This window comes from Sebastes fasciatus, chromosome 21, assembly GCF_043250625.1.
Source record: "Sebastes fasciatus isolate fSebFas1 chromosome 21, fSebFas1.pri, whole genome shotgun sequence".
NCBI classification, from domain to species: domain Eukaryota; kingdom Metazoa; phylum Chordata; class Actinopteri; order Perciformes; family Sebastidae; genus Sebastes; species Sebastes fasciatus.
In genome coordinates, this window is record NC_133815.1 from 26,659,476 (window position 1) to 26,675,274 (window position 15,799).

The 15,799-nt window shown below is 41.5% G+C and overlaps 1 protein-coding gene across 2 annotated transcripts; it reads right to left on the bottom strand.

Moving 5' to 3' along the window:
- Positions 1 to 313: 313 nt before the first annotated feature.
- On the bottom strand, positions 314 to 6,599 carry hccsb (holocytochrome c synthase b). Of its 2 annotated transcripts, none has more exons than XM_074622055.1 (8): positions 6,434 to 6,599; positions 5,639 to 5,753; positions 5,487 to 5,527; positions 5,086 to 5,238; positions 4,355 to 4,503; positions 2,936 to 3,055; positions 2,630 to 2,716; positions 314 to 1,938 (listed from the first exon to the last, which is right to left on the bottom strand). In XM_074622055.1, exons 2-8 carry the CDS (start codon positions 5,745 to 5,747, stop codon positions 1,740 to 1,742), a joined length of 858 nt encoding a protein of 285 aa, XP_074478156.1. In that variant the 5' UTR covers positions 5,748 to 5,753; positions 6,434 to 6,599; the 3' UTR covers positions 314 to 1,739. The 2 variants fall into 2 exon arrangements, with proteins under 2 accessions (XP_074478156.1, XP_074478157.1); XM_074622056.1 differs by having other exon boundaries at positions 5,086 to 5,219; positions 5,480 to 5,527.
- Between the last annotated feature and the right edge of the window lie 9,200 nt (positions 6,600 to 15,799).

Below are 15,799 nucleotides of genomic sequence, written 5' to 3' on the forward strand. Positions count from 1 at the left end.
AGAACTGTAATGATGCATTGTGTCCAGCAGATGGTGCTAAATATACAGTATATGGACAGGGAGGCCTGTGGCTGTCCTTCCTGGTTTGGTTCAGACACTAAACAACAGTCCTTGTTTGTCCCTCTCCTGTTCAAACACAACACTGGCCCTGTACACTGGAACACCGACTGAGAGCCAGACCTCATCACTCATCATCAGTGTTGGACCTCACTGATGCTCTAGTGTCTGAAGTGGAGCCAGTCCCTGCTGCCAGGTTTGGAACATGAAGTGTACACAAAAATGTAATGATTTTTTTCCAAGAGAACGGCAAATATTATAGAGAGGCAGAAGATGACCAGCTTTATTGATAGTTTAGTTGACTACCAGAGCTAGTAAAATGGGAACAAAAGCATCAAGATTATGCCCACAGAAGGCTACACTCATTCATCAAACAATAAATAAAAATGAGAAAATCAACGCAACAAAAATGACATAGCAAAGCTGAAACTGGATTCTGACTAAGATAATTACACTGTAAGCAAAGATTTAAACCCAAGGATATAAATTCACTTTAAAGTTACTTTAGAGCTTTTATACCCATTATGAAATAGGAAAGTAATACAGTATATGAAGTATGCTGCAAGAACACAATGATACAGTATGCAAACCTTCACACAAGCTACTGTCGTCTGCACCTGACGTCCAACGGAAGAAGTCAGGGCAGACTCGGCAAAACAAGAAGAAGAGGAAGAAAGGGTTTAATAGCAAGGCTCATATCCATCCTGCTTCCTTAAAAAAATATAGCTATATATCATGTAGGTCAAACTAGACCAACACTCATAACCCACTACCCAGTCGTCATGGTAACCTGTCAAACCCATCTAACCAACGATGGTTACCCTGACAAAACTGAAACTCATCACTGTGCCCCAGAAGCACGGATCCCGTCACTCTGCTCTCAACTCAAACTGCCACTGGAGTCATTCCCACCGCTCTGAGCACGCTTCAGTCTGCTGGAGAATATCATCCTCATACTGAAGCTTATTGACTGGGAGCCTTTTTTCGGATAATTTCTGCAAAAACACAATCGTAAGTGTGTGGGCTTTGTTTACATATGTAAGCCACAGTTCTCAAAGGTCATTTCCACGGCAGTCACATTACAAAAATAATAAATACTGTGTGGCAGACACTTCAAACCGTTTCTAATCTCCTGGTTGGACCATTTAACCAAAATAAATAAATTGCAATAACACCGCGTATCGCCCTGTTGAGCCTATCATTGTCACTGCAGGGGAAAATCCTTCAACGCGACAGCCCTACCGAGTAGTAGTAGTATTCCTCCTGTTCCTTACAGTGGGCAGGCTGTTGGAGTGAGAGCAGAGTGAAGGCAGTCTGAGCGACATGTGATCTGTCTGACAAACACTTCCACTAGCTTAGATGTACATGTTGACCTGTGAATTGCAATGCAAACCCAAAAGCAAGATTTTCCATTGAAATGAGTACGATGAGCAGATGAGGCTTCATGCAGCCTAACAGAGTGAGCTTCTGCTACAACTAACATAGTAACAGAGTCAAGCTCTGTTTCTTCATGAGTCCTGTTTATGGTTTCTTTCACAGCACAACACATCTGAAATGAAGAACGCCAGTGTCACAGTCCATGTGTTTGAATTCACACAGTGACTGTGTGTGTGTGTGTGTGTGTGTGTGTGTGTGTGTGTGTGTGTGTGTGTGTGCGCGCGTGCTTATGTGTCTCGAGTCCTTTAGGAGGTCCAGCGCCACCAGGACACCTTCATACGGTCCCAGACGGCGTCTAAAGAGTCGTAGGCGGGGCGTACGTCCAGGATGGAGAACTGGTAGTTCTCTTTGTTGATTTCACCGTCGTAGTAGTCGATGACGTAGCGCACCTCCTTCCCACAGCGGTCGATGATCCAGTCGTGGCGGTCAAAAGGCAGCTCGTAGCTAATGAGGAAGAAGAAGCATTAGAGAAGTTCACTCATTGAAATAAGACGTTGTTTATGTCTTTATTTGTCACATGCTGTCCCCTGTTGCCGAGTGTTGGAGCTATCGGCCGCAGAGATGTCTGCCTTCTCTCCAGTATCATGAAACTCAATGGAACTAAATGGCACTCGGATTGTGGTGCTCAAAGCGCCAAAAAATACATTTGAAACACACAAAAGCAGCGTGTCTCTCCAGGTATCATGACCCGGTTACGAATTAACGCAACTACTCGAAAAATCACTGGGAATTAGTCGATTATTATTCGAAAATTGCCGCATTGTTATCAGATACATTATAGCTGTGAACGTTGAAATGCAGTGTTTTTTTTTATTATTTTAACTGTTTAACTTTAACACATCAATTGGTCAAAATTCTTATTGCCAGTTAAACCGTTAATTATTAATATCCCTGTTCTCTGACATCAGACAGCTGCAGTATTCAAGATCATCACCAACTGAGCACATGACGGGGTCCAGATCTTTTTTCCTCATGTTGTTGATTCATGCCACATAATAATGAAACTGCTCGCTGATAACTTCCAAATGAAATCTTATCGTTTTGGCACAAAAACAGGACTCTGACATTATAACACAAACGCACTGCATTTGTGAGGTGAACATCTCAATCGTGGACTAAAGTTCAAGCAGCTCACCCCATCCAGTGGCGGAGGCGAGCCCTGGGGGAGAACTCTTTGGCTTTACCACCAAACCTCTTCAAGGTCGGCCCACACGGACATTCACTGCAAGAAAACACAAGATGCCATCCTCATCACATAACTGGAACACTGTGATGTAAAGGCAGATACTTATAGAACATGTTGTTTGATGTTGATGGATCATGTAGAATTATTTTGATTTGATGCTAATGTTTGTTGTTGTTGAGTGAGCAAAATAATGATTCTACATTTGTCTCCAATGAATGGAAAAGCTGTAGGCAGTTCTACGGTTTGTAAACTCACCCTGCATGCAGAGCCTCCCATTTCAGGATCTCCTGCCAGGCCTGCTCGTTGTTCTGGTTGTGGATATTAATGATGTTGGTCATATCTTGAGCACCGAGGTCATCTTCACGCCAGCGCCACCTGCAGCATCAACAACACTGACTGTTAAAGGGGACACATCCTGCTCAATCCTAGGTTCATACTTGTATTTGGGGTTTCTACTAGAACATGTTTACATGCTTTGACACTTTCTTTTTCTCATCCCGTCTGTCTGAATATACCTGTATTCACCCTCTGTCTGAAACGCTCCGTTTTAGTGCCTGTCTCTTTAAGAGCCCCTCCTGGAAAAGCTCTGATTGGCTGGTGAGAAAAATATGGCGCCTTTGCAAAGGTAGTTCTCAAGCTGTGGGCGGTGTATTCTAATGAGCCTCCAGTTGACCCAAATATATATATGCACAAGCACTGAAAATGTAAGTTTTACATGATATGTCCCCTTTAATTCAGATAAAGACTGTGTTTAGATGTGATGAATACTCTGTCGCACATGAAAACATCGGTGAAAAACAACAGTAAAACAATAAATCCAATGCTAGCTGCATGTACTTCAACATCCACTCCTTTATTACCTTTTGCATACTGGTTTTTGTTAGGAAGTTAAACAGGTCATAATCCCTCTCAATCCTATTTTACATTGCTGCGAAAACGTCTCCTTCAAACAACTGGATTCATTCAAGTTTATCGCCAAAAACTACATTTTACGAGATTAAACTTGAACACACCATGATAACGTTATAATCTACCTTCACCCAGTACTCATCTGTACTGAATATATCCTGAACGCACCATCATAATGTAAATCGATGACACCTCCCGTTAACTCGCTCTCATCCTGCCGATTTCTACACAGATTTGTTGTTCACACTGCAGCCTTATCGATAGTGAGTTTACTGCGTCTCAAACAGTCTACCTACGGTACACATTGCGTTGGTATCAGAGTAGCGTAGCGTAATGAGTGCTTAGCGAGTGTGTGATCGAGTGACAGAGAGAGAGATGCACTCAGATCACCAGAGATGGAGCATTATCTACGTATTGTTTAAATTACTCTTTCAGATCATTTGCCAGTGGCTTAATTGTTACAGTAAGAAGTATGGCCAATGAGCTGACATTTCATGTGTACATTTTTCAAAATAAAAATGTCAAAAATGTCAACTCAGGCGTTTCTTTTGTTTTCCGTGCTGTGCCGAACCATACCAAACTGTGTTGCCTGTGGCGCCATAATCTTGAATGTATGCTTTCCTCCCTTGTTACTAAAAAGTAAGTGGTTAGAATTAAAGAGTATTGGGGAATGTTACATGCTGGAGAACCCAAACAATCTGTGCTACATTTCTGCACACATCTGGTGATGACCTAGAATGCGAAAGCCATAAAGTATGGACTGACCCTTTCCGCAGCATGGCGTTCCAGAACATCTGCTCAGACGGATAAACCCACTTCTTCTCTGCGTTGTGGCGGGGAATGGTGGACTCCTCTCTGGCGAGGGCGAGGGCGAAGGGCTGGTCTGGAGCTGGGGTTTGGTTAGGAGGAGGCATCTGTGCACAGAGGGAGTAAAGATGGTTGAACAACACAAACACACTTGATCTTTAATGGTGCTGAAAGCGAGATTGGGAGTATTTCTATTGCCTCCGCTCTCAGCACGGTGACATGCTTTTCAATTTAAAGACAGCGAGAAGAAGATCCCAGAGGGGAAATTCAATTGGCTTAGCCATTTAATACTGAATGAGTTTTGAAGTTTTAAAATCCCCAACAAGCATGATAGTCATATTATCAATAAAACTAAAAGTTGTAAAATAATTTCCTTAATAAAATGTCTAGCTTGTTGTATATTTCAAGAGATGTTTAAAGCTGTTTGAGCTCAGTAACTGCTGTGTGAGCGATTAACACCTACAAACATTACAAATGTTATCTATCTCTTCAAAGGTTGAACAGCTCCGTCTTGTTTGATTCTTAGTAAATTGCAATCCTGTCCAAATGATGCTTTTAGTCAGAAGACACTACCTTTCAAGATCACACATTTATTCATTTCTGCTTGGCTTTTTATACCATCACTCCCTTCTCCGTCCACCCAGCGCCCACTCCCTCCCTCTGTTCCTACACTAAAGCGGTGCAGGTACCATGTTTGCTGGGTCGATGTCACTCTTCATGCCTTCTGCAGCTTTCATGGGACACTCCACAAACTCATAGGCCCGGTCCTGGTGAGCTGGACCTGCTTCTGGTCGATGCATCGGACACTCTGACGGAGGAGACGCTGCAGGAGACAAGAGCACCTGAATGAGGCATGGTGGGTAAAAAAGCCTGGCTAGTACTAGCCTAAAACCTTCCAGAATTTCAACAATACAATAACATGAAAGATGTGAAACAGAGCAGTCAAGAAAAGAAAATCTAAACGTGTCAAATGTTTAAGAGGCGACAGCAGGGAGCAGTAGCACCAGCCCTTTGAAACAAAGCTAATAAAGTGATACAGACATGTCACAAATGATTTAATAGCATTGACTTTAAAATGTATACCTTTTACAGGCTGAGCTTGATGCATGGGACACTCTGCAGGTGGAGACACTAAGAAAGGCAGATACAGACAAACAAATTGCAATATGTTAACACAAATTGAACAACTAATTATTAAAAAATGGTAGTGAACAGCCTCATCCCTTCTGCAGGCAGCAGCACCTTTGACAGGCTGGGCTTCTTGGTGCATGGGGCAGCCCTGAGGAGGGGCGGCCATCATGGCCTCTGCCCTCACTGTAGGAGCAGCAGGTGTGGACAAGGAGGCTCCCATCCTGCCCTGGAAACACACAACACATTAAGACAGTCAATACACTTTATTATATTATGATATATATATATATATATATATAAATAACTGGGTGTAATCACTGGAGCTAGGTGCTGGACCTCAATATAGGGACTGGATGCAGTCTGCAGTATCTAAACCTGTCAACTACTGAGAGCTGGCCTTGATGCTTAGACAGGTTCAAATCCTCAGTGTGAGTGGCAAGAGAAAGCCATGTAGAACAGGCCTGAACAGTGTGAGCACATGGATGGAGGCAGAGAGGGAAGAGCTGCATGGAAATACTCAGTCACCTGACAGACCTATGAGAGCTCATCTGTAGTTATCAAACCACTTCTTATCTGAGCAAAGTGTGTTTGAACACAGGCAGAGAGAAGCATCATCTTATCACCTCATGATCAATGTGTCTCAGCTAAGTGCACAGACTGGTTGTGAAGTGTCTTTCTGTGGCTAACAAACAGAACAAACAGAACAAACATTAAACATGAATGCAGAGGTTCTCCTTCAGTCACCTCCCGGTGGACGGTAGCATCAGAGCTAACATGCTAGCTGCTAGCCTGGTGCCAGAGCCCCTAACAACCTCTACAGGACGCCTCGTCTGGTGTCCGTCTGAACGCGTCCTCTACAGGAGGACAAACATGTTATAGATATATAGAGAGAAACGTCTCACTAACCTGGAAGACAAGTCAGCTCAGCTCAGAGACGGTCCTGTGTCCTGTGTCTTGTGTCCGCTTACTGTCCGCTTACTGTCCCAATGTCAACGTGCAGGACGGTTGCGCAACTGCGGGTTACGTGTGCCGTACGTAAACCACAGACGTCATCACGCTGAGCTCGACTACATGACGTAATTTAACTCCGCCCGGTCTGTCTCACTCACATCAACCGGATATAGAACTCTACATTCAGCTGTTAGTGAACATCACAACATTCAGGACCTCAGGATTTAAAGTGGAAGTGAAGTGTTCAACCAAGTTCAGCTGGTTTACTGAATGGATTTCCACTCTAATGAACAATTAGATCAGATTTTTTTCTTTTTTTTTAACATGGTCATGTAGCATATACAGCTCTGGAAAAAATTAAGAGACCACTTCAAAATTATCAGTTTCTCTGGTTTTACTATTTATTGGTATGTGTTTGAGTAAAATTAAATTTTTTGTTTTATTTTATAAACTACTGACAACATTTCTCCCAAATTTCAAATAAAGATATTGTCATTTAGAGCATTTATTTGCAGAAAATGACAACTGGTCAAAATAACAAAAAAGATTCAGTGTTTTCAGATCTGGAATAATGCAAAGAAAACAAGTTCATATTAATTTTTAAACAACATAATACTAATGTTTTAACTTAGGAAGAGTTCAGAAATCAATATTTGGTGGAATAACCTTGATTTACAATCACAGCTTTCATGCGTCTTGGCATGGTCTCCACCAGTCTTTCACATTGCTGTTGGGTGACTTTATGCCACTCCAGGCGCAAAAAATCAAGCAGCTCGGCTTTGTTTGAGGGCTTGTGACCATCCATCTTCCTCTTGATCACATTCCAGAGGTTTTCAGTGGGATTCAGGTCTGGAGATTGGGCTGGCCATGACAGGGTCCTGATCTGGGGGTCCTTCATCCACACCTTCACTGACCTGGCTGTGTGGCATGGAGCATTGTCCTGCTGGAAAAAAACACTCCTCAGAGTTGGGGAACATTGTCAGAGCACCAAAGAAGCAAAGAAGAGCCAGGCTGAGGTTTGCAAAAGACCATAAGTATTGGACCATAGAGGACTGGAGTAAGGTCATCTTCTCTGATGAGTCCAATGAGTCCAATTTTCAGCTTTTCCTAACACCTGGTCGTCTAATGGTTAGACGGAGACCTGGAGAGGCCTACAAGCCTCAGTGTCTCGCACCTACTGTGAAATGTGGTGGAGGATCGGTGATGAACTGGGGGTGCTTCAGCAAGGCTGGAATCGGGCAGTTTTGTCTTTGTGAATCAAGCCAAGTACAACCCTCAGCCTCGCTCTTCTTTGCTTCTTTTGTGCTCTGACAATGTTCCCCAACTTTGAGGAGTGTTTTTTTCAGCAGGACAATGCTCCATGCCACACAGCCAGGTCAGTGAAGGTGTGGATGAAGGACCCCCAGATCAGGACCCTGTCATGGCCAGCCCAATCTCCAGACCTGAATCCCATTGAAAACCTCTGGAATGTGATCAAGAGGAAGATGGATGGTCACAAGCCCTCAAACAAAGCCGAGCTGCTTGAATTTGTGCGCCTGGAGTGGCATAAAGTCACCCAACAGCAATGTGAAAGACTGGTGGAGAGCATGCCAAGACGCATGAAAGCTGTGATTGTAAATCAAGGTTATTCCACCAAATATTGATTTCTGAACTCTTCCTAAGTTAAAACATTAGTATTATGTTGTTTAAAAATTAATATGAACTTGTTTTCTTTGCATTATTCCAGATCTGAAAACACTGAATCTTTTTTGTTATTTTGACCAGTTGTCATTTTCTGCAAATAAATGCTCTATATGACAATAATTTTATTTGAAATTTGGGAGAAATGTTGTCAGTAGTTTATAGAATATAACAAAAATTTTAATTTTACTCAAACACATACCAATAAATAGTAAAACCAGAGAATCTGATAATTTTGAAGTGGTCTCTTAATTTGACCCAGAGCTGTATATATATATATATATATATATATTTATATATATATATATATATATATAAATATATATAAAGTAAATTTGTATTCTGGGGTATCGTTCCTATGCAGAGGGTAGTTTAGTGTATTTATTGACTACACTGAGGGCGTTTTATATTTTAATAACTTATTTATTTATTTAGTTGAATTGAATGTGCTACTTATTTTGTACTGTAATTACCTTGTGCCTTTTCTACCTTTCTTCTTTTCTTAAGGCTGACTCAGTGTAAACTGCTCAGAATTCCAATGTACTTATAGGTGCAAATGGCAAATAAAACTCTTGAATCTTGAATCTTGAATCTTGATCAGATTAAATAAAATAAGATCAGATTAGATAAGATAAGATCAGATATTCCTTTATTAGTCCCGCAGTGGGGAAATGTGCAGTGTACAGCAGTAAAGGGGATAGTGCAAAAAACAAGATGCATCAGCAAAAAGATCTAAACAAAGTGTAACAAAATATGAACAATTAACTATAAGGAAATATCAAAATAGGAGCAGTTTATACAGTATTGACAATAAACAGACTATTAACAAAATTGCACAAATGGAAACATGATATTGCACAGTGAGCGTGAATGAAATTCCACCTGAAAATATTGCACAGTATGAATTACACCTGAGTAGTAATAATGATATTGCACTGTCAGTGTCCAGTAAAGTGCAGTTATTGTCAGTTTCTGGTGTGTAAGTGGTCTACTGGGAGCAGTGCTGGTTGTGGTCTACTGGGAGCAGTGCTGGTTGTGGTCTATTGGGAGCAGTGCTGGTTGTGGAGTCTGACAGCTGTAGGAAGGAAGGAAGATAGCGCTCCTTCACACTCTTTGGGTGGAGCAGCCTGTCGCTGAAGGAGCTCTCCAGTGCTGAGATGGTGTCCTGCATGGGGTGGGAGTCATTCTCCATCATGGATGAGAGCTTAGCCATCACCCTCCTCTCTCCCACCACCTCCACTGGGTCCAGGGGGCATCCCAGGACAGAGCTGGTCTTCCTGATCACTCTGTCGAGTCTCTTCTTGTCCGCAGCCGAGATGTTGCTGCCCCAGCAGACCACTCCATAAAAAATGTATTACAATTTATTACAATTATATTACAAACATGACAAATGTCAGCATTTAAAAGAAAAAAAGCAGCTTTATTTAATCTTTCCTGCAGCTTTATGGCAAGAGCGCCGCCATGTTGCAGTACTTTAGCCTGTGACGTCACCAGGTTGGTTGGCTCGGCTGAGTTACACAGATACAACGGTAGAGACCATGAAATACGGAGACACAGGAGACACAGGATAGAAGAAAACAAAAGAGGGGACACTATTGTATTGTCCCTGGATGTAGAGATGAGTTTGACAATGTTAAAACCAAGGACTAACATGTCCTAACTTTACATTGTTTGATAATAATCTTTGTGTCTGTAATAAGATAACCTATCTTGGACGTGTTATTAGGCTACAGAACAAATAACAGATGATGAAGATATTTGTAGGCAATACTGTATGATGTATGTATGCTACAGCTGCAGGCTGTAGGCTACAGCTGGAGAGAAAATGTCTGTGTTCAGAGCATAATGTAGGCTACACCACTCTACTGCACACGTTGAATTACAGAACACAGTTCATCCTGTAGTAGTGGTGGTTAGCCACTGAAGGGCGCCAACGCACTGTCTTTAATATTTTTTCTTGTATATTACAGATTACAATACATTTTGGAGCTCATTCTGTTACACTAAATACAATGGCACAAAGCCATATCATGCAAAACCCTCACCATTTTTACTCTCTTTTTCTTATGCTTTCTTTAATTCTATTCAATTCACCAAGATGGGGCAACTTAAAAACAAGTTAGAAAAAGATATGACAGAAAGAAGACACTTTATAATGGAAAATATATAATAGTTAGTATATAAGTAAATATCCTAATATTACCCTAGTATCACTGTAGCAGAAGAAACCTCTCTAATGTTCTGGTGCTGTGACCTCTGACCCTGAAATCCCTGAGACTAGGTCCAGGATTTGAATTGTATTGAATTAATTGTATTTTAACTGTTTAAATAAGTAATAGTTATTATTTAATACCATTATTTAATTCTGTATTCATGGCCATACGGTTGTACTACTCATTTGATATGGAGGTTTGTTGACTGTATTATTATTATTTTTCTTTTTTCAGATAGCTTTATTTATCCACGAAGGGCAATTCAGTTTCTGCAGTCCACCGAGACATATACACATTCATACTGCACAGTCATCAATGACAGAGGGAACACAGTAGGTGGCATGTGGGGAGGTGCAAGATCAATAAAAGTACAAGAATACAAATATTTGAAATAAAAACAATAAATACAAGAATAAAAACAAAATGAGATAAAAGAATAAAGGAATAAATAGAATAAAGTGCCAAGAGTATTGCACATTACAAATTACATTCCACGAATGTACCTAATTGCAAACACGGACAACCATTATATGGTTAGTGCAAAATAACTTTACATTCAAAATAAATAAAAAAAAAATTGTTTTTGTTCATCCAAGATAGTTACTCTGCGTTCAGCAGTTTAATGGCGGAAGGAATGAACGACTTGGAGTAGCGGTTTGTCTTTCTCGGAGGCAGCAGATAGTGCCGTCCTGAAGGCGTTAGTGTGAACTCACTGGACAGGATGTGGTCGTGATTAATAATGTTTTTGGCCTTCTGGAGAACACGTTTCTCCCAGAGAGAGTTTAAGTCGCTCTGCTGGGCTCCGAGGATTTTGGAGCAGACTTTCACCATATTGTTTAGGCAATTCCTGTCCTTCATAGACAAACCGGTAAACCAGCAGATGAATGAAAAAGTTAAAAGGCTCTCAATATAAGCCAAGTAGACAGTACACAGGATAGATCTACACACACCAAAGGAGTTGATTTTCCGCAGCAAATGGATTCTCTGTTGGCTTCGCTTAACAATTGACTCAGTGTTTACATCGAACTTGAAATGAGAGTCAAACACTGTGCCCAGGTACTTATAAGAGTCCATGATTTCAACATCTTCGCAATGAATTATACTATGAGAGGGATTAACCTTGTTTTTCCTAAAGTCAATCACAAGTTCCTTAGTTTTTGAGACATTGAGATCAAGGACATTTTTGCCACACCACTCGACAAAGGCAGGGAGAGCGCAGCCATGATCTGACTCTGCCCCCTGGAGGAGCAACAGGAGTGCAGTGTCGTCTGAAAACGTCACTTATAAGCTGCCCTCCTTAGAAGACCTGCAGCTATCAGTGTACAAAATAAAAAGCAGTGGCGAAAGGACGCAACCTTACAGAAAACCTGTGTTTGAGACCGAGGTATTAGACATAATACCATTAACTTAAACCTGTTGTGTTCTGTCTGTTAACAAGTTTAAAACTAATTTTAAAAGCTGGTCAGGTAGGTTAAAATAAGACGCAAGCCTCTCAATCAGAATGTGAGGCTGCATCTTATTAAAAGCTGAAGAAAAATCAGCGAATAAAAGTCTGAGATGAGCTTTTGGTGTTTCCAGGTGTTTATAAACTTTGTCCAGGATAAAGAGTTTAGCGTCTTCCACTCCTTTACCTGTTTGATATGCAAACTGGAGTGAATCCAGTTTGCCCTCCACCAGGGAAAGATCCTCTTCCTTTATGATTTTCTCAAGGTTCTTCACTACTAGAGAAGTGAGTGCTACAGGTCTGAATTGGTTTAATTCCCTGGGGTTTTTAAATTTAGGAATAGGAATTATGGTGGAGGACTTCCAAATTTTGGGTAACTGGCAGCTGTCAACACACATCTGAAAGAGCTTAGTGAAAACCTCACTAAGTTGATCAGCACAGTGGTGCAAAGTGCGACCACAGATGGCGTCAGGGCCAGAAGCTTTCCTTGTCCGCGTCTTCCTAAATAAACCATTGACCTGCTCTTGAGATATCAATATGTCGCTATGGGGTACCAGGGAGTCCCTCAACCTGGATACATCCTGAGTGAAGTCAGACCTTTCAAACCGTGAGAAGAACAAATTAAAAGTGTTCGCCAAGTCTACATCCTCAACTCCATTAATACTAATAAACTGCTTGGATGTATTTGCTTGCTGATTAATGGAGGCCATAAATTCAATCCCCTGCCAGGCTGACCTTAGGTCGCCATTTACGTACTGATTTTCTATCTTTTCCTTGTACTTGGCTTTAGCCTTGGCTATTTCAACAAGCAACAAGCAGTATACATTACCTAGAAGCCGACCATCCTGCACAGCCCCTGCTTGAAGTCTGTTCCCAACACTACTACTCCACAGGATGAATGAACATAAGCAAATTCATTCTCTGATGGTGCCCTTATAGCAATGTGAGTGTAGTCAATCGCTCCGATTACATTTGGAAATCGGCTCATCGCTGCAAATTGCAATTTAATGTTTGCCTGTTCAGCCACAGTGGAGGGAAATCTTATGTATCTTGGTGACATACCGATGAGGCCGTCCCATACGGCTGGCATGGCGCGGCTCAGCGATGACTGGGAGATACCCGACCGATCAGCCAGCTCCCTCTGAAAAGCTCCTGTTGCAAGGAACCCGAGTGTGGTGAGAACTTGGATCGGCAATGGCAAGGCGTGATTTCTCGCAGTCTCCCGCTCCAAAGCTGGACCCAGTTCAGCACAGAGCAGTAAAATGATCGCTCTTGGCAATCTGAATCGGCTCATAAGCCAGTCGTCATCTTGGGCCAACAGGTCGGTGTGATCCCTAAACACATGCTCCCTCTGAACTCTGCCATTAGCAATGTCCTTCAGCAGTGCCAAAGCAGCCACTGTTTAGCAAGTACGGGTCATCATGTTTACGCAGCCTTTTATAGGCTACATCTAATCGTCTACACCTTGTCAACTTCATAACGCATCACACGTGACTTATTCCTTTTCTTCCCAGGGGATATGGGTTTGTGCGCCTCGCTTCACGATGTTGAGTGATGTATGAGTGTTTATTGTGTGTGTGAAAATATCTAAATGAATAATTGAATAAATAAATATATAAATATATAAAGTAAAAAATAGAACAGAAGGTTGCGACAGTGTTTAAATGGGGCTAATATGCCAGAGTGCAGTGTTGTGGAGAGGGACAAGGAAACAGCATTGAAACAGTTGGCTAGGCTGCAGTACTGGACTGAATAATAAAATAAAAGAAGAGGATTAAACATACAAGCAGTAGTAGTGGCAATTAAAAAATAAATACATACAAAAAAAAAGACAGAAGGGGGAAATAAAATTCGGGCTCCTGATGTAAAATAAGTGATTGTTGGTGATTGTTGGGGTGGGATGTGCTTGGTGCACTGAGTGGTGGTGTTGAGTGAGGGGTGAACGTGATGCGGAAGTAAGAATCCGTGTCTGGAGAATGATTTAGTGATGTGTGAGAACAGGTAAGTGTTTAATGTGCTTAGTACTACTGAGTGAGGTGAGTGAATGTGTCTTAGTGCAGTGACTTAATTAAGACCATGCCCATGTTGGCTTAAAATAAATAAATAAACAGATAAAAGATCAAGAAAAAACGCTTATCCTCTCTGTGATGGTGGCGGAATTAAAGGAGCGAGGGATGGGAGGAAGAGTTAAAGGAGCGAAGGCTGGGAGGAGGAGTTAAAGGAGCGAAGGCTGGGAGGAGGAGTTAAAGGAGCGAGGGATAGGAGGAAGAGTTAAAGGAGCGAAGGCTGGGAGGAGGAGTTAAAGGAGCGAAGGCTGGGAGGAGGAGTTAAAGGAGCGATGGCCGGGAGGAGGAGGAGGAGTTAAAGGAGCGAGGGATAGGAGGAAGAGTTAAAGGAGCGAGGGATGGGAGGAGGAGGAGGAGTTAAAGGAGCGAGGGCTGGGAGGAGGAGGAGGAGTTAAAGGAAACTCTACTGCTCCTGCTCTATGGGTCGATGGATGAGGAAGATCTCCGGATGATCCGGGTACTTCGTCACTCGGCAGTCGATCCATGTTGTCTTCATGCTCAACTGAGACACTCTGATAGGAATGAACGGGACCCTCCGACGCTGGATCCACTTCTCTTTATACATCCATGATTAAATCCAATACCAGCCATTTCTCATATTATAGAAGATACATATTTGCTTGTAACAAACAGAAAGAATTAGATGAAATCTGAATTCAGTCGAGGCTTCACTTCAGTTTCTCAACTGACTACAAACAGACTACGTCTGGATTTTGGTGTAAAGTCAGCACCTTCATATTTTATATGATGTTTGATGTAAAATAAACAAACAGAACTGATTAACATGCGTACTCTAGATTTTATATTCACTAACCATGTACATACAGGAAAATTCCAGCTTCATGTGTGACTCTGCTAGTTTTCACTTTACATGACTGAACACAGACACATTAACTCGCCTGTGGAGCTTTTTCCCCTCAGAAATCCGTGTTGAAGCGGTCGTTCTCACCACCGTTCATGTTCTGTTGTTCCTGCTGGAGCTGCTTTCTGCCAGCAGATGTCACCGTTCCCTCTGTTTTACCACAAAGGAGGTTTATCTGAATGGATGCAGTGAACACTGAACTGATGGTGTGAATGCTTTCTTCCTGTATGACTTGGTTTTGTAAAGGTTAAGTGTCATCATAATGTAGTTAAACTTGATTTAAAATGATGGAACTGGATTTGAAATTAAACTCAGCACACAAGTTGCACAAACGTCCACGTGGACTCAAGTAAAAACACATTTCTGGCCATAACTCAAGAATCCATATGCTAATTATGACAATTTCACACAGATGTTTGTTATGATAAAATGATGAAGTGATGACATTTTGGACAGACGTGGATGTAAACTGTAACTTGACTGGTTGGAAGAGGTAGACAACCGTGAGGCGGTAATTCTAGTTTCTTTCTTTTTGAAGAGAAAACAAGTTTATTTATTTCATCTATGTTTAAGTATTTTGAGTTATCTAATTTTAAAATAAGTTAGCTAACTTTGTGATATTAACAAAGAAACGTAGCTAACGTTAATGTTAACGGTCACTTTCATTTTTTAAAACTTCAACATGTTTCTGTGGTTTTCTGTCCACATTTTAAGATGAACTAATATCTGTTACTGCACTGGACAGTGAACTCATCATTGTAGTAAAGATGAGACTGCAGGTATTTTTTCATATTAGTATCAACAACTGTCTTTGACGGAACCTCTTTAACATCTCACACAATAAATCAAAGTTGACAGTGTTCCTCAACAGGGAGAGAAAACTGCATGTTGACATGTTATAATAAGTGAAGGAGTATATTCTAGTATACGTTACAGTCCCAGTAGCTCCAGTTTGTGCCTCTCATGTCTGCTTAGCTCTGTGACTTGAGTTTAAAGGTCAGACTATTTTCTGATAAAGTCCTTCATCAGCAACACTTAGAGCTGTTTTAAAGATTC

Excerpts from the sequence above, each read along its gene's own strand:
- hccsb (XM_074622055.1), bottom strand. The coding sequence starts at position 5,747 with ATGGGAGCCTCCTTGTCCACACCTGCTGCTCCTACAGTGAGGGCAGAG. Across the intron at positions 5,239-5,486 it reads CCATGCATCAAGCTCAGCCT|GTGCTCTTGTCTCCTGCAGC; the intron begins GTAAAAGGTATA and ends TGCCTCATTCAG. Across the intron at positions 1,939-2,629 it reads CGCCTCCGCCACTGGATGGG|CTACGAGCTGCCTTTTGACC; the intron begins GTGAGCTGCTTG and ends CTTCCTCATTAG.